This window comes from Maniola hyperantus, chromosome 21 (assembly GCF_902806685.2).
Source record: "Maniola hyperantus chromosome 21, iAphHyp1.2, whole genome shotgun sequence".
In the NCBI taxonomy this organism is placed as follows: domain Eukaryota; kingdom Metazoa; phylum Arthropoda; class Insecta; order Lepidoptera; family Nymphalidae; genus Maniola; species Maniola hyperantus.
In genome coordinates this window covers 995,721-1,020,376 of record NC_048556.1, presented here as the reverse complement: position 1 = coordinate 1,020,376, position 24,656 = coordinate 995,721, and the positions used below count along the sequence as shown (strand labels likewise).

At 36.3% G+C, this 24,656-nt stretch overlaps 1 protein-coding gene across 1 annotated transcript in view; it reads right to left on the bottom strand.

Annotated features, from left to right (window-relative positions):
* Positions 1 to 15,547: 15,547 nt before the first annotated feature.
* The window catches only part of NK7.1, an 80,978-nt gene continuing 71,869 nt past the window's right edge, over positions 15,548 to 24,656 (bottom strand). The window contains exon 4 of the mRNA XM_034980005.2: positions 15,548 to 17,619. Within this exon, the coding sequence (XP_034835896.1) occupies positions 17,200 to 17,619 (420 nt within the window). The 3' untranslated portion in view covers positions 15,548 to 17,199. The remainder of the gene's footprint in view (positions 17,620 to 24,656) is intronic.

The following is a 24,656-nucleotide window of genomic DNA, read 5'->3' as shown; positions in this document are numbered from 1 at the left end:
TTTTCTCTCTCTCTTCTGTACATATTATGTAAATGTAAAAATATAAACTGACTGACTGACATCAGCATATAAGCTGCTGACTCCTGAGTCTAGTAATTTATTAAGCTCCTGAGTTTAAAAACTTGAGAATTTGCATGTAAGGAACGTTTACTTTAAGTAGGTATATAGACCACTACGACATAATTTTCAGATACTTACATAGATACTTATTCCACCCGAACAAAGCTGGGGCAGGTACAACTCAGGCAGGTCAGCTAGTTAACCTGAAATGTGATACCCATATGGGTATGGGTATACCTATATAGGTAAACTCAACAAGATCCTATCATGATATGTTTAGGAATTACAAGATGTATCTACTAGGTACTTCTCAACTAAAACTTATCAGATGATTAAAGTGAACCCAGGCTAAGTCAGTTAGTTGTAGTTATCTATACTGTACTGTAGTTAGCAAGTACCTACTTATGCAGGTAATAGGTAGTCTTTCAAGCAGGTATCTACTGAGTTGAAAATAAAGAAGTAACTGGGTACTACTCAAGTACTTAGTTCAATACTAGGGGTATGTAAGTATAAGACATAACTAAATGTAAAATCTGTTAATTTAGCCTATAAATAAACCTTTAGGTGAACTCATTAAGATTTTAGAACTTAAACTTTATTATAAGTACCTACTCTACCACCACACTTATTCTGCTTTATTTTTGATATGTTTAGCAATAAGTAGTAGGTAGTAGGAATTAATCTCATTGATAATGATAACAAGGCATCAAGTTTTACCTTGGCATACCTAATTGGCAAAGATTTTGTTCACACTAATATTTAGGTAGCTACCTATGCAAGTTTTTGTCTCTGGGTATGTTCCTTTATGCATCTAACCTAGTTGGGCACAGAGATTTTTCACAAGGACACATACTAGTGAAGGATATACTTATAGGCTACTTTTATTAGGTAGGTAGGTAAGCTAAGTACCTACAGAAAAGTATCCTAGTCCCACAGGATTTTCGAACAGCTGCCACTTGCTAGTTAAGAAATAAGGAGACTTAAGGATCTTAGGTTTGCCTTGCTGAAGCCGCCAGGATGTCTGTGGAGGTGTCTGATACTCTTAGACAACAAAGTAGATAACCAACCTAATTATTTTTTGCGAATTAACGACGAGTCAGAGAAACCACGTATATTTCCATTTTATAAAATTTAAATTAAATTAAAACACTTAAAAGACACTTTTTTTTATCTTAAATATAACAATTCTAAACTCAAATAAAAATGTTTCTTTCAACACACGTCCATTTTGCCATTTAAGCAGACTCTTTAAATTTAGTGGGCACCTCGCGAGGTCCACTCTAATTTTAGAAAATTTTAGGTTGACGTTTCTTAATTTAGGCATTTAGTTCGTGCAACAGAATAACTTTTGCTCTTTAAAATCTAAATTGAATAGTTTAGTGCTGTCAAATTCAATTTTAGGTTAGACCTGTCATTTAAGTGGGTTTTCAGAATAACACACCTTTCTAAGTCTAATATTAGACATTTTAAAATTAGAAAACCGCCTAGAGAATCGGCCCCATTGTGCACTAAAATTTAGAGTCTTTTAATGTGAAAGTCATGTTCCGTTCCTTTTTTAACATTAGTAAAAAGAAAAGGATGCAGATACTCTAAATTTAGTTTAGAGAGAGACTAGAGAATCGGGGCCAATGCAGCTCATTTGTCAGCCGGCTGAGCTCTTTGCCGGCCTCGAACCGACCTGTTCGTTAGAGCCGCGGAATGACTTGACACTTTGTGTATTCGTTCATGTACCAACATCTCAATAACTCTCATATAGGGCGACTAGCTTATGCTCGCGACTTTGTTTGCATGAACTACACAAATTTCAAACCCCTATTTTACTCCTTTATAGGTTAGGTAACTAGGAAAATAAGTAAAATTGTACTTACTAACAAAACTAATCTACTATGTAACTAACTAAGGAACACGAGAATAAATGGCTTTTTTATTTATTTATTTTATTATAGGTTGAATTTTCAAAAATCCTTTCTTAGCGGATGTCTACGTTATAATAGCTATCTGCATGCCCGATCCCTCCAGTAGTTTGAGCTGTGCGTTGATAGACCAGTCAGTCAGTCACCTTTTCCTTTTATATATTAAGACTAGCTCATGCTCGCGACTTCGTCCGCGTGGACTACACAAGTTTCAAACCCCTATTTCACCCCCTCGGGGATTGTATTTTCAAAAATCCTTTCTTAGCGGATGCCTACGTCATGATAGCTATCATGCCAAATTTCAGCCCGATCCGTCCAGTAGTTTGAGCTGTGCGTTGATAGATCAGTCAGTCAGTCAGTCAGTCAGTCAGTCAGTCAGTCACTTTATCCTTTTATATATTTAGATTAACGACCGCATTCGTCAAAGGTTTTTTTTGAACATATATAGACTATAGCGCTTGGCTGCAATATTTTTAAACGGACTTCTTAATTGTTTAAAAATTGAAAAAAAGTTGTCGTTTACGGATTGTGACGTCATTATTCACCTTTCGTACAGCGTGACGTTCATGTTAAAAATAAATAAAAATCATGGTTTTTTTTTTTAAATTATTCTCTTTAATAGTTTGATAGTCAATTCCAGTCCCATAAACTATCGCTATACAAAAAAATCACATCATTTTATTACTGCAGTCCAAGGCCCTATTTTTGCAAGTCTATCAAGATTCTAGTCAAGTATGAAAGATTCTAGACATAGCTTACCAAAAGTCGTTCATATTTCATACTAAGTGATCATGATCATAAAACGTTCAATTGAATAGGAATTAAAGCGACGCGCGACGCTCGGCTCCCGAGGCGCGCGGACTGCGGGCCGCGTAGTCGCACAACAAAATATTTGTTTTTATTTATTGTGTTAAAATAAGCCTCGGAATATAAGTTAATAAGCCGCTTGCCAGGATCACACTCAGCGCACTTAATCTTAAAGGAAGGCTTACATGCCGCTAAGAGTATTTATCATCATCATCATGATCATCATGATCAACCCATCACCGGCTCACTACAGAGCACGGGTCTCCTCTCAGAGTGAGAAGGGTTTGGCCGTAGTCTACCACGCTGGAATGAATGAATTATTGTACACAACAAAAATCAGTAGGTACCTACTGAGAATACAATACATTCTTAGAGTAATAAAAAAACAAAGTCCAAGTGCGAGTCAGACTCCCGCACCTAGGGCTCCGTACTACAATCGTATTTTTTCGACATTTTGCACGATAAAGCAAAAACTGTAATGCATAAAAGTACCTAAATAGAAATCTGTTTTAGAACGCACAAGTTTCATATTGATCTTTTGGTATATTAATGTTACTTTGAAAATTGAAAATATATAATTACTTGTACCTACTAATAGAGTATCAACTAATTGAGACGTGCCTACATGAATTAGGCATTTACAAAGAATGTAAAGCCGCCATGTAACCGCGACTAGCGCCGCCTGGTGCCCAGTTAGCGATACTCAATGGCACGTAAACAAATATATATTATATTTAATAAGTTTTTATTGCTCTAAGCCGCACATAACTTACTGATAAGAAGATCACGCCGCGCGTTATCGCTCGACTTTAATACCTTTTTGTTGTTTCAACTGCATTCATTCACAATTTCAATAGGGTTTAAGAAATATAAAACTTGACCTAATCGGCTGCCTTCATTTCTTAGCACAGTAGGGCGATTGTCTAAAACCTGCATCAATCATTATTACAATCTCAATTGTTCTGATTGGCTGAATTTGTGCGATTCTTGTTGCAACAATGCATTGTGGCCAATAGTGAGCGAGCATTAACCAATCAGAGATGATTGCGATCGTGACATTGTAGCTGTCAAACAACCGCGGTAGGGCCACTGGACAAGTTAAAAAACTTTAGCTCACGATTTTATAAAGTACAATATAATATGACGAATGATACAGTTTTGGAAGCTAATTTGGTAAGTAAAGATATAGAGTAAAAAAGAAGATACCAGCCCCCCAATTGTGTAAGAATAACCATTTCATGGCTATCGCAATCGTCAAGAATTCTGCCCTTTGATTGGCTGTGAAAAAATGTAAACAGCGAATCAACCAATCAAATGGCAGAATTTCTTGACGATTGCGATAGCTATGAAATGGTTATTCTTACACAATTGGGGGGCTGATTAGGTCGAACTTAACTGGGGTTTCTTCGGTCACTTACTCAATTCAATCGTAGTTTGATTCTCATTTGAATATGAAGCAACCCACCAAAGTCTACGAAATTTTGCTAATAAGTACATTTTTTTTTTTATTCAGATACAAGTTAGCCCTTGACTGCAATCTCACCAGATGGTACGTGATGATGCAGTCTAATATGATAGCGGGCTAACCTGGAAGGGATATGGCAGTTTTTTTTTTTTTTTATTAAACCCGTACCCCTTTGGTTTCTACACGGCATCGTACCGGAACGCTAAATCGCTTGGCGGCACGGCTTTGCCGGTAGGGTGGTAACTAGCCACGGCCGAAGCCTCCCACCAGACCAGACCAGAAATTTAGAAATTATAAAATTCCAAACCCCTGCCAGGAATCGAACCCGGGACCTCCCACTAATAAGACCCAGCGCTCACGACTGCGCCAGGGAGGTCGTCGAACATTCTAAAAACTAATATCTAGTTCTGTGAAAATTTCAACTCTACCCATTGCGGTTCACGAGATCCAGCCCGTTGACAGACAGACGGACGGACAGAGTATGGGCAGCGGAGGCTTATGAATAGGGTCCCGTTGGCACCCTTCGGGTACGGAACCCTAAAAATGGCATCTCCATACAATTTTGACCGATTCATGCAAAGTAAGTAAGTAAGATAGGTACCTAAGTAGGTACACTAGGACAGATATTAATATGACTTAGTAAAGATTCTATACCGATATAGTAAATTATATATATAGTGTGTTATGTGTGCTAGTAAATAAAAATCAACGATCAACGACATTTTTTGCATTAAATACGTAAATAACCAAAACTGTCATTCACACATGTCAATCACATTGTCAGAAATCGCATTACTCCTAACCAATTGTGTAGACTTTACATTATTTAATACCAACTTAAACCTACATTCGAAACTATACAAATAACTGTTATCTATATGAGCATAAGAGCGAATGTAATCGCTTCTTATTATTGTTTTATAACAAAGTTAAAAACGTGTATGGACGGAGTAAATTGGACTTTATCTAGTTGTGTTACGGGTTATATTAGTGTCAAAGTAAGGCGGTTTTTGGTAATATGTAGGGACAATTGACACAGGCGTGAAAAGTGGCGATCTATTACTAGTAATCGGATCTGGGACGTGTCGTTTGAATGGGATTAACGTGGAGGTGGAATGAGCAGCCGAGGCTCAGAGCTGAGCAAACTTGCTCTAATCCTGAGTATCATGCTCTATTCATGCAACTTGGCGTCTGGCCAATAAGGCAATAACGTCTGTTAAGATTATTGTAAACCAAAAGGTGCACGCGGTTTTTCTCAATACAGATACCTATACTATGTATAAAGTAATATAATCCAAGTTTTTATTTTACTTATTTTACTTTGTACCTATCTCACTTAGGACCTATTTTTATCTACAAATAATACTTAATAATACCACTCGATAACAAAACTAAACTTTTTAATGACTTCCTAACCTATATAAACCTTAACCAAGTAGTCACAGAGCCAACTCATTTTACTGACCACAGTGAGACTTTGATAGATGTAGTTTGTACAGATGCCTCAACCCGAGATATAGAGGTGAAGCATGTACAAGAGTTAGGTAGCCATGCCATAATCACGCTCATATTAAACCTAAAGAAGGCTAAAATAGTTCCCCGGTGGATTACCATCAGATCACTAAAAGATATTATTGCAGAAGACTTTAATGCAGACCTTAATAGAGTTCCATGGGAAACTATTAACCGTTTGAAAAATGTTGCAGATATGACGTTGGTATTTAATAGTTACATTTTAACTTTATTTGACATGCACGCTCCAACAAAAAAGATAAAGGTAAAAGAACAATCATGCCCCTGGATAACTTACACTATTAAGAAAATGATTAAGCTGCGTAATCAAAGTCATTCTCGATATAAAGCATCAAAAAATGAGTCACATAAAGAGTACTACAAGAATGTTAAAAAGATTGTGTGTGAGGCAATGGAAGCAGAAAAAAGTGCCTATTTTAAATTTTATATAAATCAATGTATTAATAAGCCTATGTTGTTATGGAAGAATCTAAAAAAGAATGTAGGGATGAATAAAAAACAAGAGTATGAAATACCAACAGGCTTATGTGACCCGGAGAAAATAAATAATCATTTTTTGAACATACCATATAGAGAGAGGCCTTCACTTTCTTATCTTACATACTATGAATTCAACAGGTTTGGTCCTAATATTTTTAACCTGAAACCAGTAACTGAAGCAGAAGTTATAAAAATAATCAAAGGATTAAAATCAAACGCACTAGGCCTAGACGAAATCTCGTTACAGATGTTGCATTGGACACTTCCACAGAGTTTAAGTACTATAACAGCTATTATAAATAAATCTATAACAACCAGCACATTCCCAAATGCATGGAAAACTGCAATAGTCAAACCCCTTCCAAAAGTAAATAATCCAACCAGTATGAAAGATCTTAGGCCTATCAGTATCTTGCCATGTATATCTAAGATCTTAGAAAAACTTGTATGTGCCCAAATGACAGCGTTTGTAGAGGAAAACAAAATATTACCAGCTCACCAATCAGGATTTCGGAAATGCCACAGTACAGCGACTGCAATGATGGATGTAATTGATAACATCCTGACAGCACAAGATCAGGGTATGGGAACCATCCTGGTGCTGCTTGATTTCTCTCGTGCGTTTGACTCAATCGATACCACACTATTACTTTCAAAGCTGTCATATTATGGATTTGGAATGTCGACCTTAAAGTGGTTCAATAGCTTCCTCAGTGGCCGGGCCCAATCTGTGCATATAATTAAAAGTGATGGTACTAAACTGATTTCGTCAACATCTCCGGTACTTCGAGGTGTACCTCAAGGATCCGCGCTCAGTCCATTGCTTTTTGCTATTTATACAGCAGATATAGTTCACTGTTTTTCCAACTGCAAATACCATCTATATGCTGACGACGTGCAACTATATCTCTCTTTCAAACCACAAGACGCAGCAGACGCAGAATTTAAAATCAATGAAGATTTAAATAGAGTATCTAACTGGTCAGAGAAAAACTCATTATTATTGAATCCTCTCAAGTCTAAGTACATGATACTAGGAACAAATAAGATGACAAAAACAATTGAGTCTCTGGGTACACAAGTCAGAATAGGAAATACTAGTGTAGAAAAAGTAACTGAGGCAAGAAATTTGGGAGTAATCTTTGATTCAAACTTGCACTTTGAATCACATATTTCGAATACAGTCAAAAACTGCTTCTACAGATTAAAAGTGCTTTACAAGATAAGATCTTACCTTAGCGTAGAAGTCAGAATACGAATATGTGATTCACTTATTTTGTCAAAGTTAAACTACGCAGACACAGCATATGGACCATGTTTGCTTGGAAGAACCAAAAAGCTAATACAGAGAGTCCAAAATGCCTGTGCTCGGTTCTGTTTCCCCATTGCTCCTCGCTCACATATTAGTCCTTACCTCAACAAAGCAAACCTCTTAAATATGTCAGCTAGAAGGAATCTGCACTTGGCTACTATGTTATTTGGGGTGATCTCCACTGGAAAACCAGAATATCTTTTCACACAGATTAAATGGGCAAGACAGCAGAGCAGGTTTACGCCAAGAGGTTCAGCGTGTCAAATGGCCGTGCCAAGGCATAGAACAGCAGCATTCCGAGGGAGTTTCAGGCTTGCTTTTTTCCAGGATCTGGAACATTATCCCACCTCCAGTACAGCACCTTAAGTCAGTATTTGCTTTCAAGTCTAAGCTCAAAAAGATACTCTTAGAAAAGCAAAAGACTTTGGAAGCACTTGCTTGAGTTCTTGAGGTATCGATCACCCACCATTCCAGTATCTTGGAAAGCGGCCTAAATAATTAGCACTGGGAGGTTTCTAGAGACTACCCAAGAATCTAACCCTCGCACACCGTGGGGGACTCGTCATAAGCCTTGTTTTTTGAATAAAAAGTCAGTTAGTTTACTAAGTAAGTATTAGTTACTATGCCAGACCACCGACCGAGAAAAATACTCAGTTTCAGACAATTTTTCGCCCATCCATAGATATTAGTATGTCAATTTAACGCCGAGGGGTCAATCGCACAGATAAATTATGAAACCCGGACCGGTCCGGGACGTCGAGCGGAATTTTTCAGGGGATGCCTGAAAAACAGCGCTGAGGTAGTGTACCCACATACACTACTACAGCATTACGCTGAGGCAATTCCCTTTTTTGGGACAGCTATGCGCCACAGACACGCATTCGGGTTTATGTCAGACATTTATTTTATTTTATTTTAGATTAATTTTACTGTAATTCCATGCAATTCGGCTGGGAAAATCGCCGCCTCTATACACGTACAGTCGTACACTATCTATAGGAGCTAAGTAAGTGCGATTGTTTTCTCGGTTGAAATGCATGGAAAGCCGTACGTATTAGTTAAGTATTTGTGATCTTTTTGTCTTCATGCTCTGTTTTTTGTTGTGTTTTTTTTTTGTTTTGTTTATGTACGTTTGTCTGGTGTTGTTCTGTTTTGTACTGTGCGCTATGGTCCCAAATAAAAGGTTATTTATTTATTTATTTATTTATTTTATACTTAATCTTTATTTAAAGAATTAATTACGACGTTTTGATAGTTTTCCTACACAAAATCCATCAAAAAGATTTTTCTTAGTTCAAGATTTCAATTAGAGATTCAAGATAGAAAAAATCCGTCATTTTTTTTTTATTTAACCTAGGTAGGTACCTACTTTATTTGTTTTTGTCAATAACTAACCTAAAAAGCTAGATAATAATAACCACAAACGATAAAAAAGTCAGAAAAATAATGCTGCGTAGGTTTTTACTTAGGTAAGTAGGAGAAACACAGTCTTAGGTGTACTTAAAAAAAGAGATTTAATACATACCTACATAATACAGAGTGCTTTTTTTTAGCTATTTGGCAAAAAATAATTGCAAAATAACTTTCGCAAAAAACAAATCACAATCTACACCCCTAATTAACACCCCCGTAGGTATAATACGCAAGCTCGATAAAATCAGATTTTCCAGCTCAGTGGGTTTACACCTTTACAATTACAGATGTTCGGCAAATCGCCCATCGTGGATAATAAGCCTTATTATTGAATAAGGCATAAATGCGTTATTTGTCACACAATTTGTGCCAAGTCGTTACAGATTGAATGGGAATCGAACCCACGACCCGACAGATGGTGTCGCTGACAAATTGTTGAGAAAAAACTATTTAACGTTTCACGCTTGTTGAGTTTATATTAAACGCATATTCTGTGTAATATTTTAATAAGTACCTAAATAATATGTACCTACAACTAGTTGATGCTAGCGATTTCGTACGCGTCGATTTAGGTTTTTATAAATCCCGATAACATTACCTATGTCGCTCTCCAAGTCTTTGTGCTCAAGCAAACAATCACGTAAATATAAAGCAAAACAACTTCGCAATAGAAGGTTAAAACAAATAGCGGTGTTCATTAGCCGGCCATATAATTTACGTGTTGCCCCGAGCTTCGGCCCTCGATTAGTTGCCCTAACGAGGCAGTGTGCCCCACGGGGCCTGATAAGGGTCGTGTAAACCTTAGCTTAACTACTGAAATACGTTTTAGTTTTGATAAAGGTACGAGAGGTTTAATGTAAAATTATTAAAGTAAAATATATAAAAGCATTCGAAAATAAAGCACTTGTTACTTTAAAAACATTTTTTTTAAATTCATTATAGGTATACGCTTGACCACAATCACATCTGATGGGAAGTGATGATGTGGCCTAAGATGGGACGCGTTTACCTAGAAGATGCCTATTCACTCTTGTTTTAAAGAGTTGTTTTAACTTTAAAAACATTATAGTTATCTACCTTAAAATCAAGAATCAGGAGGGAATAGGTATCTTATAGGCAAGCTTGGTCCACTTTATAAATATAGATAAAAATTTAAAATATTTTTTATTCAATTAAACTTCTACAAGTAGGTACTCTTGAATCGTCAGATGCATCTACCACTGGTTCGGAATGCCTTTTCCTACAGAGAAGAACCAGCAAGAAACTCGGCTGTTGCTCTTTTAGGATTTTAGGCTGCATCATCACTTTCCTGCATGTATGATTGCCACACTGGTCTGTAAATTTTAAAAACCCTTCCCAGAATGTAGTGGTCATTTTGGGAGATTAAAAGATTTTGGAAAAATAACGACCTATAATACCTACTAAGCAAAACAACTTAGCAATTAAAGGTTCAAACAAATAGTGGTGTTCATTAGGGTGCTATATAATGTAGGTACGTGTTGCCCCGAGACCGAGGGCCGCCGATTAGTTGCCCTAACGAGGCAATGTGCCCCACGGGGCCTGATAAGGGTCGTGTAAACCTTAGCTTAACTGCTAAAATACGGGCTAGGTTTTATTCTGATAAAGGTACTAAGGAAAAGTTTCATATGTAACGTTATTAGAATATACCTAGGTACTTATTTAGCTTAAAATCGGTCAAGTGCGAGTTGAACTCGCACACGAAGGGTTTCGTACAAAAATAACACTTTTATTTTGTTTTTAATTTTCATTGTGGCCATTTTGAAATTTGTCTTCGTCCGCATGGACTACACAAATGTCAAACCCCTATTTCACTTCCTTAGGGGTAGAATTTTCAAAAATCCTTTCTTAGCGGATGCTTACATCATAATAGCTATCTGCATGTCTTTCAGCCTGATCCGTCCAGTAGTTTGAGCTGTGCATTGATAGATTAGTCAGTCAGTCAGTCACCTTTTCCTTTTATATTATATTTAGATATAGCTCTGTCCAAACAAGACTATCCTATGCCATTAACGCACGTAACGTCTAAAACAAGCTTCTAAATCTAAATCAGTTCTAAACTTCAGTCTAGATTAAGATCTAATTGGCAATAACATCTCAGAGCTAGAAAGCACGGGGGGATGATATGGGGGTGTGGGAGGTTTAGGGGAGGGGCAAAGTAATCAACAATTTAAAATTGGGGCTAATCCTACGCTTGGCGTAATCGTGAACGATCACTCAAGATTCCAGAGCTTGAAGTGTGCACACATCTTCGATTTTTTATTATAGACTAGCTGATGCCTGCGACTTCGTTCGCGTGGAATTTGGTTTTTTTTAAATCCCGCGGGAACTCTTTGATTTTCCGGGATAAAAAGTAGCCTATGTCACTCTCCAGGTCTTTATCTAAACACATGCAAAAAATCACGTCAATCCGTTGCACCGTTGCGACGTGATTGAAGGACTAATCAACAAGCAAACACACTTTCGCATTTATAATAAGGGTACTGACTAGCGCTTGGCTGCAATCAGACCTGGCGGCACGTGTTGATGCAGCATAAGATGGAGTGCGCTTGCCTAGAAGATGCCTATTTACTCTCGACTTGAAGGTACCCATATTATAATTGGAGGGGAAAACTGATGCTGGAAGGGTGTTCCAAATCTTAGCCGTTCATATTAGAAATGAGGAGGAAAATCGCTTCGTACGTAACGTATCCATGAAATTTCGACTACGTACGGGTGCAGACCTTGGCGATGCCTTGAAGTACGATAGTAGAAGGGTGAAGGATGAACCAGGAATTTTGTAAGACATCCACATACCTACAATGCCCGGCGGAAAATATTGTACGTCGAGCTTTAGAAAGAGATTTCGGCTTCGTAGAGCGCCGTCTCTGTCACTCATATCTATGAAATTTATGAAATTTATGAAATGATTTATTTGTTTTAAAAGGTCTTTTTAAAATTGTGCCAGGGACCCTGAAGTAAGTTTGCAAAACCTGTATCTCAGGGTCCCCGCTCTCCCTCCTCCATCATTAACGAATAAACACTTATACAAAACTAAATTTAGTGATATGATATGAATATGACACTTAAAAATATGTGTGTGTGTGTGTGTGTGTGTGTGTGTGTGTGTGTGTGTGTGTGTATGAGTGTGTGTGTGTACATATGTGTATCAGTGTGTATTGTATGTGAGTGTGAGTGAGTGTGTGTGAGTGTGTACAGGTGTATATTTTTAATAACAAATAACAAATTTCAAATTTAGCCTACCTATTTATATTCCTACAAGTAATTCTGTTTCGTCGTACGTTTTTTCTTGTAACCACTTAGACAATAGATATCTGTGTGACGTTTTGTCGGTCTCAAAGACAGAGACAACGCTATACGAATTCGTTATGGAATTCATGTATGGAAGCCCCCTGAAAATAATTTATTTGAATTTCTAATGCTATACTTATTCAAGCTCTAAAATTTCAGGTTTGTTACTCATTTCGTCTACGAGTTAGAGACCTGTGACACGACGACGAATAGACAGACGAACAGCAGAGTGAGATTAATAGGATTCCGTTTTTACCCTTTGGGTATGGAACCCTGAAAAAAAGATAACTGGGTACCTACATGTTGATAAATACTTTTTTTGTTCAATTTTTTTTGTGATATAACTCATTTCCAAATCGCACGTGTGCGCAAACCTTCCAAGGTGTTTGTTTAACGAACGCGGGACAAATCGACGCGTCAAAGCACCCATCTCTCTTTCCCATTACATCCCTTACATTTTTTGTCTCGCTCTAACTAAATAACGAACAACAAACATAATCCCCGAATAATGGCGAATGATGCCCATCCCGGATTATTTCGAATCATTTGTTGCCGGGATTTGTTCAAATTGTTCAAATTTTGTTCAAATTGTGCGATGGGTCGAGAATTGATATTAGCAATTTACTTATTCATCAAAAAATTTAACACAGAGATCTTACTTCTTTTATTAAAAGGGGCCAAGAAAACCAAAGAAGATTTTTTAAAGTGTTTACCGTTTTTATTTATTAAATTAAAATGGATCTAGACCGTAAACAGTAAAAGTCTTAGCGCTATTATTGACCTCAAATACCTAATCAACTCATTTATCATTTTTTTACCTGTTTAGCTACCTACCTATACCTATTAATCATTTTCGAAAAAAATTAGTGGGTAGGTATGCCGCAACCATCCCTCGGTAAAAACTAGAAAGGAATTTTCGTGGTTTTCTTAGGAAATTACTACATAATACCTACCTATAATTATACAAGTTTTTAGGACTAGGTAGAGGTATTCGATTATAAAGTTGGTTAGAATGATGGTGATATAAATAATAATTAAGTATGTCATTAAGTACCTACCTGTTATTGTTGCGTGTTATGCTCTACCAATAAACTTTAGGAAGAAAGGAAGGTATTTAATTACTAAGTAGGTACTTTCTTAACCGAAACGTTAACGAAGAGAGACTCTAGCAGCTGTGATCTAGCTTTCAAGCTGGTAACTTCTAAGTCGGCAACTTATCTGTAAGAACAAAAACATTGGTACTATCATAGACCTGTAATACGCGAACTATTTACATAACGGTAAATTGAGAATCCCTTCATAAAAATCGGTTTACAAAATTCAAAATACTTATACTAGTACCGACATCTATCCCATTTCCATAACACTACTTCATAACAGGTTATGGTTCAAGAGGGAAATGACTGTCGGATTTAGAAACGCGTCGTAGTTTAATGTAGAATGCAAAGATGGCGCTGTCATCTAACGTTACAAGCTGGTTTCTAACTTCAACAATAGATGGCGCTTTCTTTAAAAACGTTTAAGCCAAGTTAAAAAATTTTTACAAAAAAAATAAAAACCGACTTCGTTACACAAACACTAAAAATTGAAAAATAATTTAATTTATTACCGAATATATTATGTATACAAGAGTTAATATAGTTCCATAATAATACTTTTTGGTGCCGGTGCCAATTAGCTTTAGCTGCGCGAATCGTCTAGACTTCATATTTTTATGGGACTCCACAATGGCACCTCATTGGCACCGACCCCAAAAAATATTATTATGGAACTATATTAACTCTTGTATACATAATATATTCGGTAATAAATTAAATTATTTTTCAATTTTTAGTGTTTGTGTAACGAAGTCGGTTTTTATTTTTTTTGTAAAAATTTTTTATTTCACAATTTTTAGTGGCCCCATGGAATTATGCTATGACTGGTTAAAAGTCTACTGTTTACTAAGCTATTACACTGATCGCGAGCAATTTACTCTTATCCGTTGAGGAGTTCCAGTATCTATCTTCGAAGATGTTCATCAGATCTTCACCAAATTGAAATGGGACCAACTTTGAAGTATACCCTTTCAAACAAAAAAATAATTTTCAAAATCGGTCTAGGCGTTTTCGAGTTATCGGGGAACATACATAAAAAATAAAAAAAAAAAAAAAAAAAAAAAAAAAAAAAAGATTCCGACGAATTGAGAACCTCCTCCTTTTTTTGAAGTCGGTTAAAAACTTTTATAAAACGATCTACGCGTCCGTTGACATGAAAAATAGGTACCTAGTAATTCATATTTTATTAACTTATTGGTGGATATTTTGATATACTGAATCATCAATGTGGATATCCATTAGGTACCTACTTATGGAGATTATTATAATGGTAAATGGCCGCGACTTCATCCAAATGGAATAATGCTTTTTAATCCTGTGGGAAATCTTTTATTTCAGAGATAAAACGTATCCTATGTCCATCTCCAGGATACAATCTATCTCTGTGCTTTTCTAGATCTTCAGCGATGGAGTTATGGTGGAACCGTGTAAAAGTACCTAACCAACAGAACAGACAGATAGACCCTACCTACTATACATTTTCGCATTAGCATGGATAATACGGCAAAATATTTAAGGATTTCTAATCCATACTAATATTATAAATGCGAAAGTGTGTCTGTCTGTCTGCTAGCTTTTCACGATTTAACCGTTCAACCGATTTTGACGAAATTTGGTACAGAGATAGCTTGCATCCCGGGGAAGTGAAGAGTTCCCACAGGATTTTCAAAAACCTAAATTCACGCGGACGAAGTCGCGGGCATCATCTAGAACTAAAATATGTTTTTATTCGCTGTTAAAATGAGCTGTTTGCAGTAGAAATAAAACAACCAAAATATGAAAAACTATTGTATTTTTCATTCCGATCTCTCTAACTCTAATCTACAATACTTGCTCTCCAAAATCATCTAATATCAGCACTTCAATAAATAATTTACAATTATCCATCTTATTTCTATAGGAAGCAAAATTATTCTTATGTGATATCGATATTTTGTGTCGGCCACACTACACTAGAGACTTTTTGTTGCGCGACTAAAGATCGTCGATGCGGACACGGACAGGTCTTAATTGGTCTTACAATATTTTTTGCAAAATATGAGCTCAATATGTACCTATAGATGCAATATTTTGGTAGCTGTTGTTCACCAATAGGTCAAAGGTGTTTGTTATGGCACGTGTCAAAACGTCTCTAGCATATAGTATGTTATGGTAATATTATTGTTGTTCTATTGATAATTGATATAAGTAGTAATTACAATATATTTTTCTTTAACTGAATTAAAGTGTAAACAAACGTAGCTTCTTGCTGAAATGCGTAAGAGGCGCACTATACGTAGCCCATAGGTCCTTGTTTAAAGGCCAGTAGGAGTTAGGACCAATCTGACAGTGTAATCATGATGTGTGAATAACCTAAAACTTCAGAAGGTCTAAAGCGCCGGAAAAATCACGTCACTTACGCGTTGTTTTGCAATTTAGTCAGCTAAGGAAAACTAAAGTATAGATGTATTATTAAAACCTGGTAAATAAGATATGTATTAAATATTTATTGGGCAGAACGGACTTCATAAATCAAAAGAATAGGTACGGTACGCGTTTTCAAAAATTCTCATAAATATAACCTATTTGAGTTAGCAAAATTAATATTTTCCAAGTTTTCTTTATTTTAACTTTAAACAGTAGATAGTTATATCAGTCATATAATTTTCTTGAAAAGTTAAAACCCTCGAGGAAAATAAAATCTTGATTGTTTTTATTTCAAAATAAATTGTCAAAAATATAACCTGATATTTCATCTTAAAACTTAACTTTACACATACTAAATATTATGTAATATAGAGCCAACACAGACAAACTATTATTATTTATTTACAACAAATCGCATGAATTAGCATTGAAATAAAATACATACACAAAATTATGACGCTAAAATAACACAACATCTTCATTGGCTCTCAGTACAATAAAACATTTTAAAAAAATCTCTGCTAGTTTCACACGTCTAAAGGTAATAAGTATTGCACAAAAATATTATCAAGCTTTCACGAGATCTTAAAATTAATACCACTGTACTATTTGTAAATAATATGAAGTTATCTATTGTAATAACATTTTTATTGATTCTATAAAATACTGTTGTGTTCTATTCTGTATTCTTTAACATTAAGAGTGCCAGAACATGTTTGAGTCTTGCGATATATTTTTTCAGACGAAATGTCGCTCGTCTGCAATGGTGTAGCGTTTAGTATCAATCAATAAGAAAAAATACAGATTTAGGTATATTATTCTGACATTTTGTTTAAAAATTGCAAAAAAAAAAACTTAAAAAATCCATGAAAACAGAAATTATCTATGATTTCTTTAAAATAATTTTTATATCTATCTACTCGTATACATTTCAGAAGTCGACGACTGTTTAGTCTTTAAATTCACCATTCTAATAAAAAAATTCTTACTAAACATACAAAAATTAATTGACGCAAAAAAATGCGAGATGCTTTTAAAATAGTTGTATACTTTTGGGTTTAACAAAATTAAATCACACACACGCTTACAAAAGTAATCTATCAGAGATCTTTCCGAGACTTACCATGAACCCTAACTGTTGGAGCTAGCGCGCACCACGGTGCACGGTGCACGGTGCACGGTGCACGGTGCGGCGAGTTGCGGTGCGTTTTAAAATTAAATCTATAAAAATCCGGTGCGGAATTAATTCCGCAATGCGCGCGCTTCTATGTAGTTCTATAGTTCTCAAGTTCGCAAATTTTTCGGCAAAAGAGCCTATTTAAGCACTATAAGATAGCAAGGCAAGTTCATGATAGGCCCCAGACCACAAGAACCTAACCTAAAAACAAAAAAGTAAATTAAAATTCACATCTCTACCTCTCTAGAGTCGTACTTCTCTTTAACTTCTTCTGGATTAAAACTTTTCACCGACACAGCCTCCGATAGATCTGTGCTCGATAGTTTGTTCGTAATTTTAGTTATCGATATCCTACTTTCTATATCATTCGAATCGCATATCGATTCGAGGACTACCCCCTTCTCTACTCTTCTAGGTTTTGGTATATTTTGAGTAACGTTAGTTAGTTTTTGAGTATTTTTTAATTTGTCGCTAAGGATTTTGTTGCATGTTTTCTTGGACATGTCTAAAGCTAAGGGATCTTTGACTTCTTCTATCTTCTCTTCTGTGCCGGGTTTGTTCTGCTGCTTGATTTCTGCTACTTCTGCATTGGAGACGTTATCCTTCTTCTTCCATTTCGTTCTTCTGTTTTGGAACCAGATTTTTACCTGGAATTAAAAAAAATTATACGTTAGAAATATTACAAATGCTTATAAAAATAGATACAAAGACGGACGACATCAGGCGAGTCGCAGGGAACCGCTGGATTTAGGCGGCGCAAGACCGTGGCGTGTGGACTGTGGAAGTCCTACAGAGACCTATGTCCAGCGGTGGACGTCTATCAGTTGATGATAGTGATGGTCTCCGTCACAGGTCTCCTCTCAGAATGAGAAGGGCTTAGGCCATAGTCCGCCATGCTGGCCAAGTGCAGATTTACTTACATACTTCACATACCTACCTTTGAGAACTTATGTTCTCAAACTGGTACATACCTTTGAGAACTTATGTTCTAAAAGGTATGTACCAACCCTACACCCTGGGTGGTGTGAACAAAACCCTAAAAATGAATATGCAACGCACAGACTAACTAAAATTTCAAAAAGACCAATATCTGCATAAATAATGAAACATCAACAATATCTGTATTCGAATGTATCCATGTAGCAAGTGAATGATCAATTGCTGTGACTAGGGATGGCCAGTAAATATAAGTAAAATGTATCGATAAAATATTTTCGGAATAACTTTTGGACCTTTTGGTTGGTTGAAAATATTGGAAGTGCTGTCTCATTATGGGTAAGTTATCCAAGTGTACCTACTAGTCTAATGCACGGTTTCTGAACTCGCCAGTTATGTTCTCATTAGCTATTGATTCAATAAAGTTATGTATACGATAAACGTCGGTTAACTGTCCATGCATTTTTGAATACAACAATAACTATGAAACCGATAGCCAGTTCATTATTCTGTCGCTAGATGGGTCTGTTACAGGAAACGAGTTTGAAATGTATATTACTCTTTTATTTCGCCATCGCCCATCAATACTAGTTTTATTAATAATAGTATTTTTTCTATGCTAAATAAGTGGCTAAACACTGTTTTTGCTAAGTAACGAACAACTTACTATTAAAATAATTTTATTATCATATCTAAATATCTAAAAATATGCAAACCATGAACTACTTACTTACTGACAGATGAAATGTCAAATAACTTTATGGAACCGATAAACGGCTCACATTGGCCAGTTAAGTTTAAACGGAGTTTATCTTGCATTGCGTCGTTCAGAAACGCACTGTCTCGAGTTATCGGACCAATAGCGCTATTGAATAGATAAACCGGTCGTTAAAAGTACCTCAGAAACCAGGCATTAGTCAACGTAAAGAGTAGTTGGAATGGTAGCTGTAATAGTTATATTCTACAACATCCTAATAGGGTCTTGGACTGTAGAAATAAAATAAAGTGATTTTTTGTATAGCGGTAGTTTATGGGGCTAGAATTCATTATTAAAGAGTATAATTAAAAAATATCATGATATTTATCTATCGAAACTACTTTCAAAGGCCCATAATACTATGCAGCTCTTTGAACGAGAAATGACATTGTAGTGTAATTATACGTTTTATTACAGTACCCGTAGTACAAGATTTTACGTCTCACCAAACCAAACCAAATTCGAGAGTCGAAATACTTCCGCGTTACAGTAAACTGGATCTTAATTGCCTTGTTTTAAAGCTCAAGTTTGTCTACACTTCTACAGCCAGCGCTCCAAGCGGAAACATTGCGAAATTAAAATCAGTGGCATTGAATATTTGACTTCAATTCAAGGCTGTTTAGGTCCATTTTACTGTAACGCGGAAGTATTTCGACTCTCGAATTTGGTTTGGTTTGGTGAGACGTAAAATCTTGTACTACGGGTACAGACATAATATTTCCTGTTACTATATTTTTATAATTTTATAGTGTTTTAGAGAATTCTCTGTGTTTTCAGGTGGCATAAAGACACTCGACATTTAGAACCAATGACATCTTAAGCACAGATAAGCATGTCGAACAGATATTACATTATATCGATATTTGATGTACAGTTAATCGCCTATCGCTAATCCGCCCCGACACAATTAGCGCGGCTTTGACATGTTGCATATATTATAACCCTTGTTCTCCCCCTCCCCTTCGCACCCCTTACATAAACACACGCTGTCCCGCTCTAACGCAGCACTAATGCGCAATCAATAATAATTATCTTCGTGTTTGCGACCAAGTGGATTGCATTGTGTTGTAATTTGAAGGTGTATTGAGGGTGACCATGAACTTTTGGTAAGGACTACTAAGTACTACTACTTTTGGTAAGGACTACTAAGTACTACTACTTTTGGTAAGGAGGACTGTAACGAAAGTAATACTGTTTTGATAAAATATTTCGTGTTCAATGCCTTATTCAGGCTGGGTAGGTAATTGAAACAAAATATCTCTTCTTCTTAGTGATACTGAATAGAGTGGAGTCAAAAATTCTGACTTAATGACACCAAAATGGCCGAGGAATAAGGCCGCATTGTTCTTAATTTCAGGTTAAATTAAGTTGTACGGGGTATGTTTGTATGTGCGTGTGCATGTCTTGCTCTCTCTTCCACTCTCTCTTTCTCTGGTTGTGTGTGTGACTTATTATTTTCCTTAGAATAGGGAATAATGATAGGGCATAAAGAGGAATTATATTTTCGCCGCTCGAAACCAATGGCGTATTGCTAGTATTTCCATATAATAGAAATCCATAATAATATATGAATGTATGAATCTGACTGACTGATATGAAACAATCCGCTGGGTTTAGATGAGATTAGATCTTGAGATTTTGCATGTAAGTTCTCTTAAAAACCAAGCGTCGTCATAAGAAACGTTTCTAAGTAATTCATACGCGGGTGAAGAAAATAACAAATTGTTATGTTACAGAGTCCCTTAAAATTCAAAACCCATGGTCCCCCTACCAGTTCAGCAGTAGACCGCAGCAGGTCAAATGTCAGAGTTAGCCGGATTAATTTGCGAGCCAATTACCCGGAAGTACGCCATCATGCGACACACATCTGTCACCGGATGTTGCCATGGAGCCCACAAGCTTGATAATCCCACCGCTGGGCAAAGGTACTATCAGCATCATCACCATTATCAACCCATCGCCTTACTGAGCATGGTTCTCCAACTCTCCACTCAGCCATAGTCCGCCACGGTGGGCCAGTACGGATTGGCGAAAGACACCTTTGAGATTATGGAGAACTCTCAGGTATGTATGTATGTATGTATATACTTTATTGCACCACAGAAACACAAATGAAAGGTTACAAAAAGAAATCTTAATAAGTAGGTACAAAAAGGCGGTGTTATCGCTAAATAGCGATCTCTTCCAGACAACCTTCACGCTAGGGAGGAAACGAACAAATGGACAATGGGAGGTGGTGTAAAATAAACCTAAATACCAATAGCTAAATAAACTAAACCATATAATAAGAATATAAAATATATACTATTAATACACTAATACATACAGATAAAATATAATAGACATACATAAGACTATATAGATATATATACACATATAGATTTAAATAATAAACTATGCCGTTACTGATGATAGCAGGTATGCAGTTTCCTCACGATATTGTCCTTCAGCATTATAGATATTTAAATTGCTTAAAACGAGCCCTGCAGGGTGATTCGCTAACTCAGTGTCTAACACTGAATGATAGCCACCGAGCTCATTTTTAAAACCGTTGCAGGTTTTCTACGAAAAAATATTTTAGTAACACCCAGTAAAGCGGCAATGTAGAACCACCCAACCTCGGTGGCTATCATTCAGTGTTAGACACTGAGTTAGCGAATCACCTAGCTAGACCCTCGACTGGAAAGCCGAAGTCTTAACCATTAGACTATCACCGCTTTTCTGTTATACGAACGTTAATAGAATATTAACCATGTTAAATGACTAATATTCCCCTTTCCTCGCCAACTAAGCGTCAAGCTTGTGCTAGGAGTAGGTACGACAATAGTGCAACGGGCGGGGTTTGAACCTTTAACCTTTCGGTTTTCAGTCCACTCCTTTACCGGTTGAGCTATTGAGGCTCTACCAATAGTTAACTTTGATAGTGGTTTATATAGTCTAATTAATTTTGAACGATAAGATATGCCAGAATTACCTCCCCAGTCGTCCGCCTGCTCTATTAAATTACCCAAACACGATAGATAGCTCAGGCGTACGAAATATTTGTCAAGTGATGGGAAGTGGTGAATATCGATATATCGCAAAATATAAAAGAAGACAGGAAAACATTTAAGGTATGATTCCGAACCACGCTGCACGCAGCAGCGCTGCCGCAACAGTGCTGTCACCAGCTGTCACAGTGCTGTCGCAGCACTACTGGTCCCCATACAATCTCTATAAGCGTATATGACATTACATTCCGAGCTAGGCAGCAATGTTCCGCTACATTGCTGTTATTTCATCATCATCGTCATCACTAACCCACTTATTTACTGGGCTCTCAGCTATCGCTTATTAATTTTCTAGATGATGCCCGCGACTTTCAAAAGATCCCGTGGGAACTCTTTGATTTTCCGGGATAAAAAGTAGCCTATGTCATTCCCCGGGATGCAAGCTATCTCCGTACTTTTTGTCAAAATTGGTTGAACGGTTGGGCCATAAAAGGTTAGCAGACAGACAGCCAGACAGTCTACAGACATGCACAATTTCGCATTTATAATATTAGTATGGATTATTACAACGTCTTTGATTAAAGTTACCAATTTAAGACGTAGTTAAAGGAATAGGATTAGTTTTAAGTTCTCGTAAAAATTATCACCACTATATATCATCTTACAAATCCAACAACCGACCATCAACATAAAATAAATAAATTATTTGACTTTCACCTTGATTTTGCTTTGTACATCTAGATGTTGTAGAAAGAAAAATCTAATAAATTTATTTTTTCGATAAAAGAGTTTTATCGATAGAAAAGTTTCGCCATCACTAAGCTTATCTCCATTGAGATCGCAGTCGATGACTGAGGCTCGTTAATCTAACAATTATTCATTGAAGACCCGACTTGCCATCTAGAGGGTCCAATCGATGTAGCTTATCCTTATCACTCTCACACTAATCTATAGCTAGAGTAAAAGAGAGAGGTTATAATGGTTTATTAAAGATGGTTAAATCTTCATTGTACCTATAGTATAGGTATCCTTCCGGTGACTACATAGGTAGGAATATCATAATATTATAAAAGTGTGTTTATTTGTTGGTTTGTTCGTCAATCACGTCCCAACAAAGAAACAGATCGGCGTGAATTTTTGCATAGGTACTTATACTGGAGAGTGACATAGGTACTTTTATGCCGGAAAATCAAAGAGATCTCACAGGATTTCCAAAATAATAATTAGGTCCGTACTCGGGTATTTTTTTCGACAGTTTGCACGATAAAACAAAAACTGTTATGCATAAAAATAAATTAAAACCTGTTTTAGAATATATAGGTAAGGGGGATTCCAACATCAATGGGTAAAGCCCTTTCATATGATACCCCACTTTCGAAAATCGAAATACTAATTAGTTATTAGTTAGTTCATGACCACAATTTAATTTTTTGTGTGATGTAACCATAAATACACGGTTTTCAGATTTTCCCCCTAATGTCTTTTATAAGACCTACCTACCTGCCAAATTTCATGATTCTAGGTCAACGGGAAGTAAGTGCCCTGTAGGTTTCTTGACAGACCGACAGACATACAGACACCAAAGTAATCCTGTAAGGATTCCGTTTTCCTTTTGAGGTACGGAACCCTAAAAAGTATACAATGCGCTAATTCCTCTACATATTAATGAGTTACGTTCTCTATAGTCTATGCCAAAAATAATAGTTTACCCAGTGCAGTGGTAAATCATCGATAATTTAAATTGGTATTCACATGTAATGCCTATTAACCAGCGCGCCTAATGAGCTGAAATAATGCTCTGAAATATAATGCCGACTCCCAATCATGTAGAATATTAATGTTATAACTACTGGATGTGACAAGTAATTAATACTATCACTTCAGAATATTATTACTACAGATAATCAAATCAAATGGTTTATTTAAAATAGGTAATAAATTACACTTTTTGAAAGTCGGTTGTTGCATTTGTAAGATGATATAGTGGCGATAATTTTTACGCGAACTTAAACTAAAGAGGGTTCCAAAATCCAAACGCGCCTAGGTCTGAGAAAAGCCCACAACAAACTCAGCCGGATTTTCTTTTTATTATCACCACTTTACAAGATCACTTGAACTTATTAGAACTATCACAAAGCCGTTAAGCAACTCATTCCCAAGCTTCACAGTAGTCTAGTAGGTAGATGATAACCTAGTGGTTAGGCCGTACACTCGCGGACGAAAGGATCCGTACCATTATCTATAAAAACGGCAAAAAAATATGTCTGTTGTATGGGAACCCCCTTAAATATTTATTTTAATCTGTTTTTTTAGTATTTGTTGTTTATAGCGGCAACAGAAATACATTATCTGTGAAAATTTCAACTGTCTGACTATCACAGTTCATAAGATACAGCCTGGTGACAGACGGACAAACAGACGGACGGACGGCAGAGTCTTAGTAATAGGGTCCGTTTTACCATTTGAGTACGGAACCCAAATAACAGTGGACGTGGATTTTACGAATTTTGGAAGACCTAACATTTAAGATAATTTATTTTTGACATACTAGTCATCATCCTAATACGGTAATTGACAGCTAGTCAAATCAGTAGCTTTTTATCAAACGTCAAAACGCGCGCTTATAGTATGCGATATTCTATGAAATACTGGAATGTGACGTGACATCATAATGGCGTACTTTTTTTAGTTCAATCGATAATTTAAAATGGTTATTACACTTAAAACTAACAAAGGTCGTAGATTTTACGTATCTTGGTGGATCCTCTGTTTTAATAATTACTGAGAAATAATTTATTTTTGACATGTCATATATCATCCCAATTGTGATGTCTGTTCCAGTAACTCTACATGACGTTTGATCGCTGAAACGTAATTACGAACGCAGTTAAACAGACGGAACCCCCCGCAGTTATTCACGCTTCGTTATTATTCATTCGTTGAATACATTCCGGTATGTGATTCAATATTCCTAAATAAACATCACCTTAACCAAATTTTA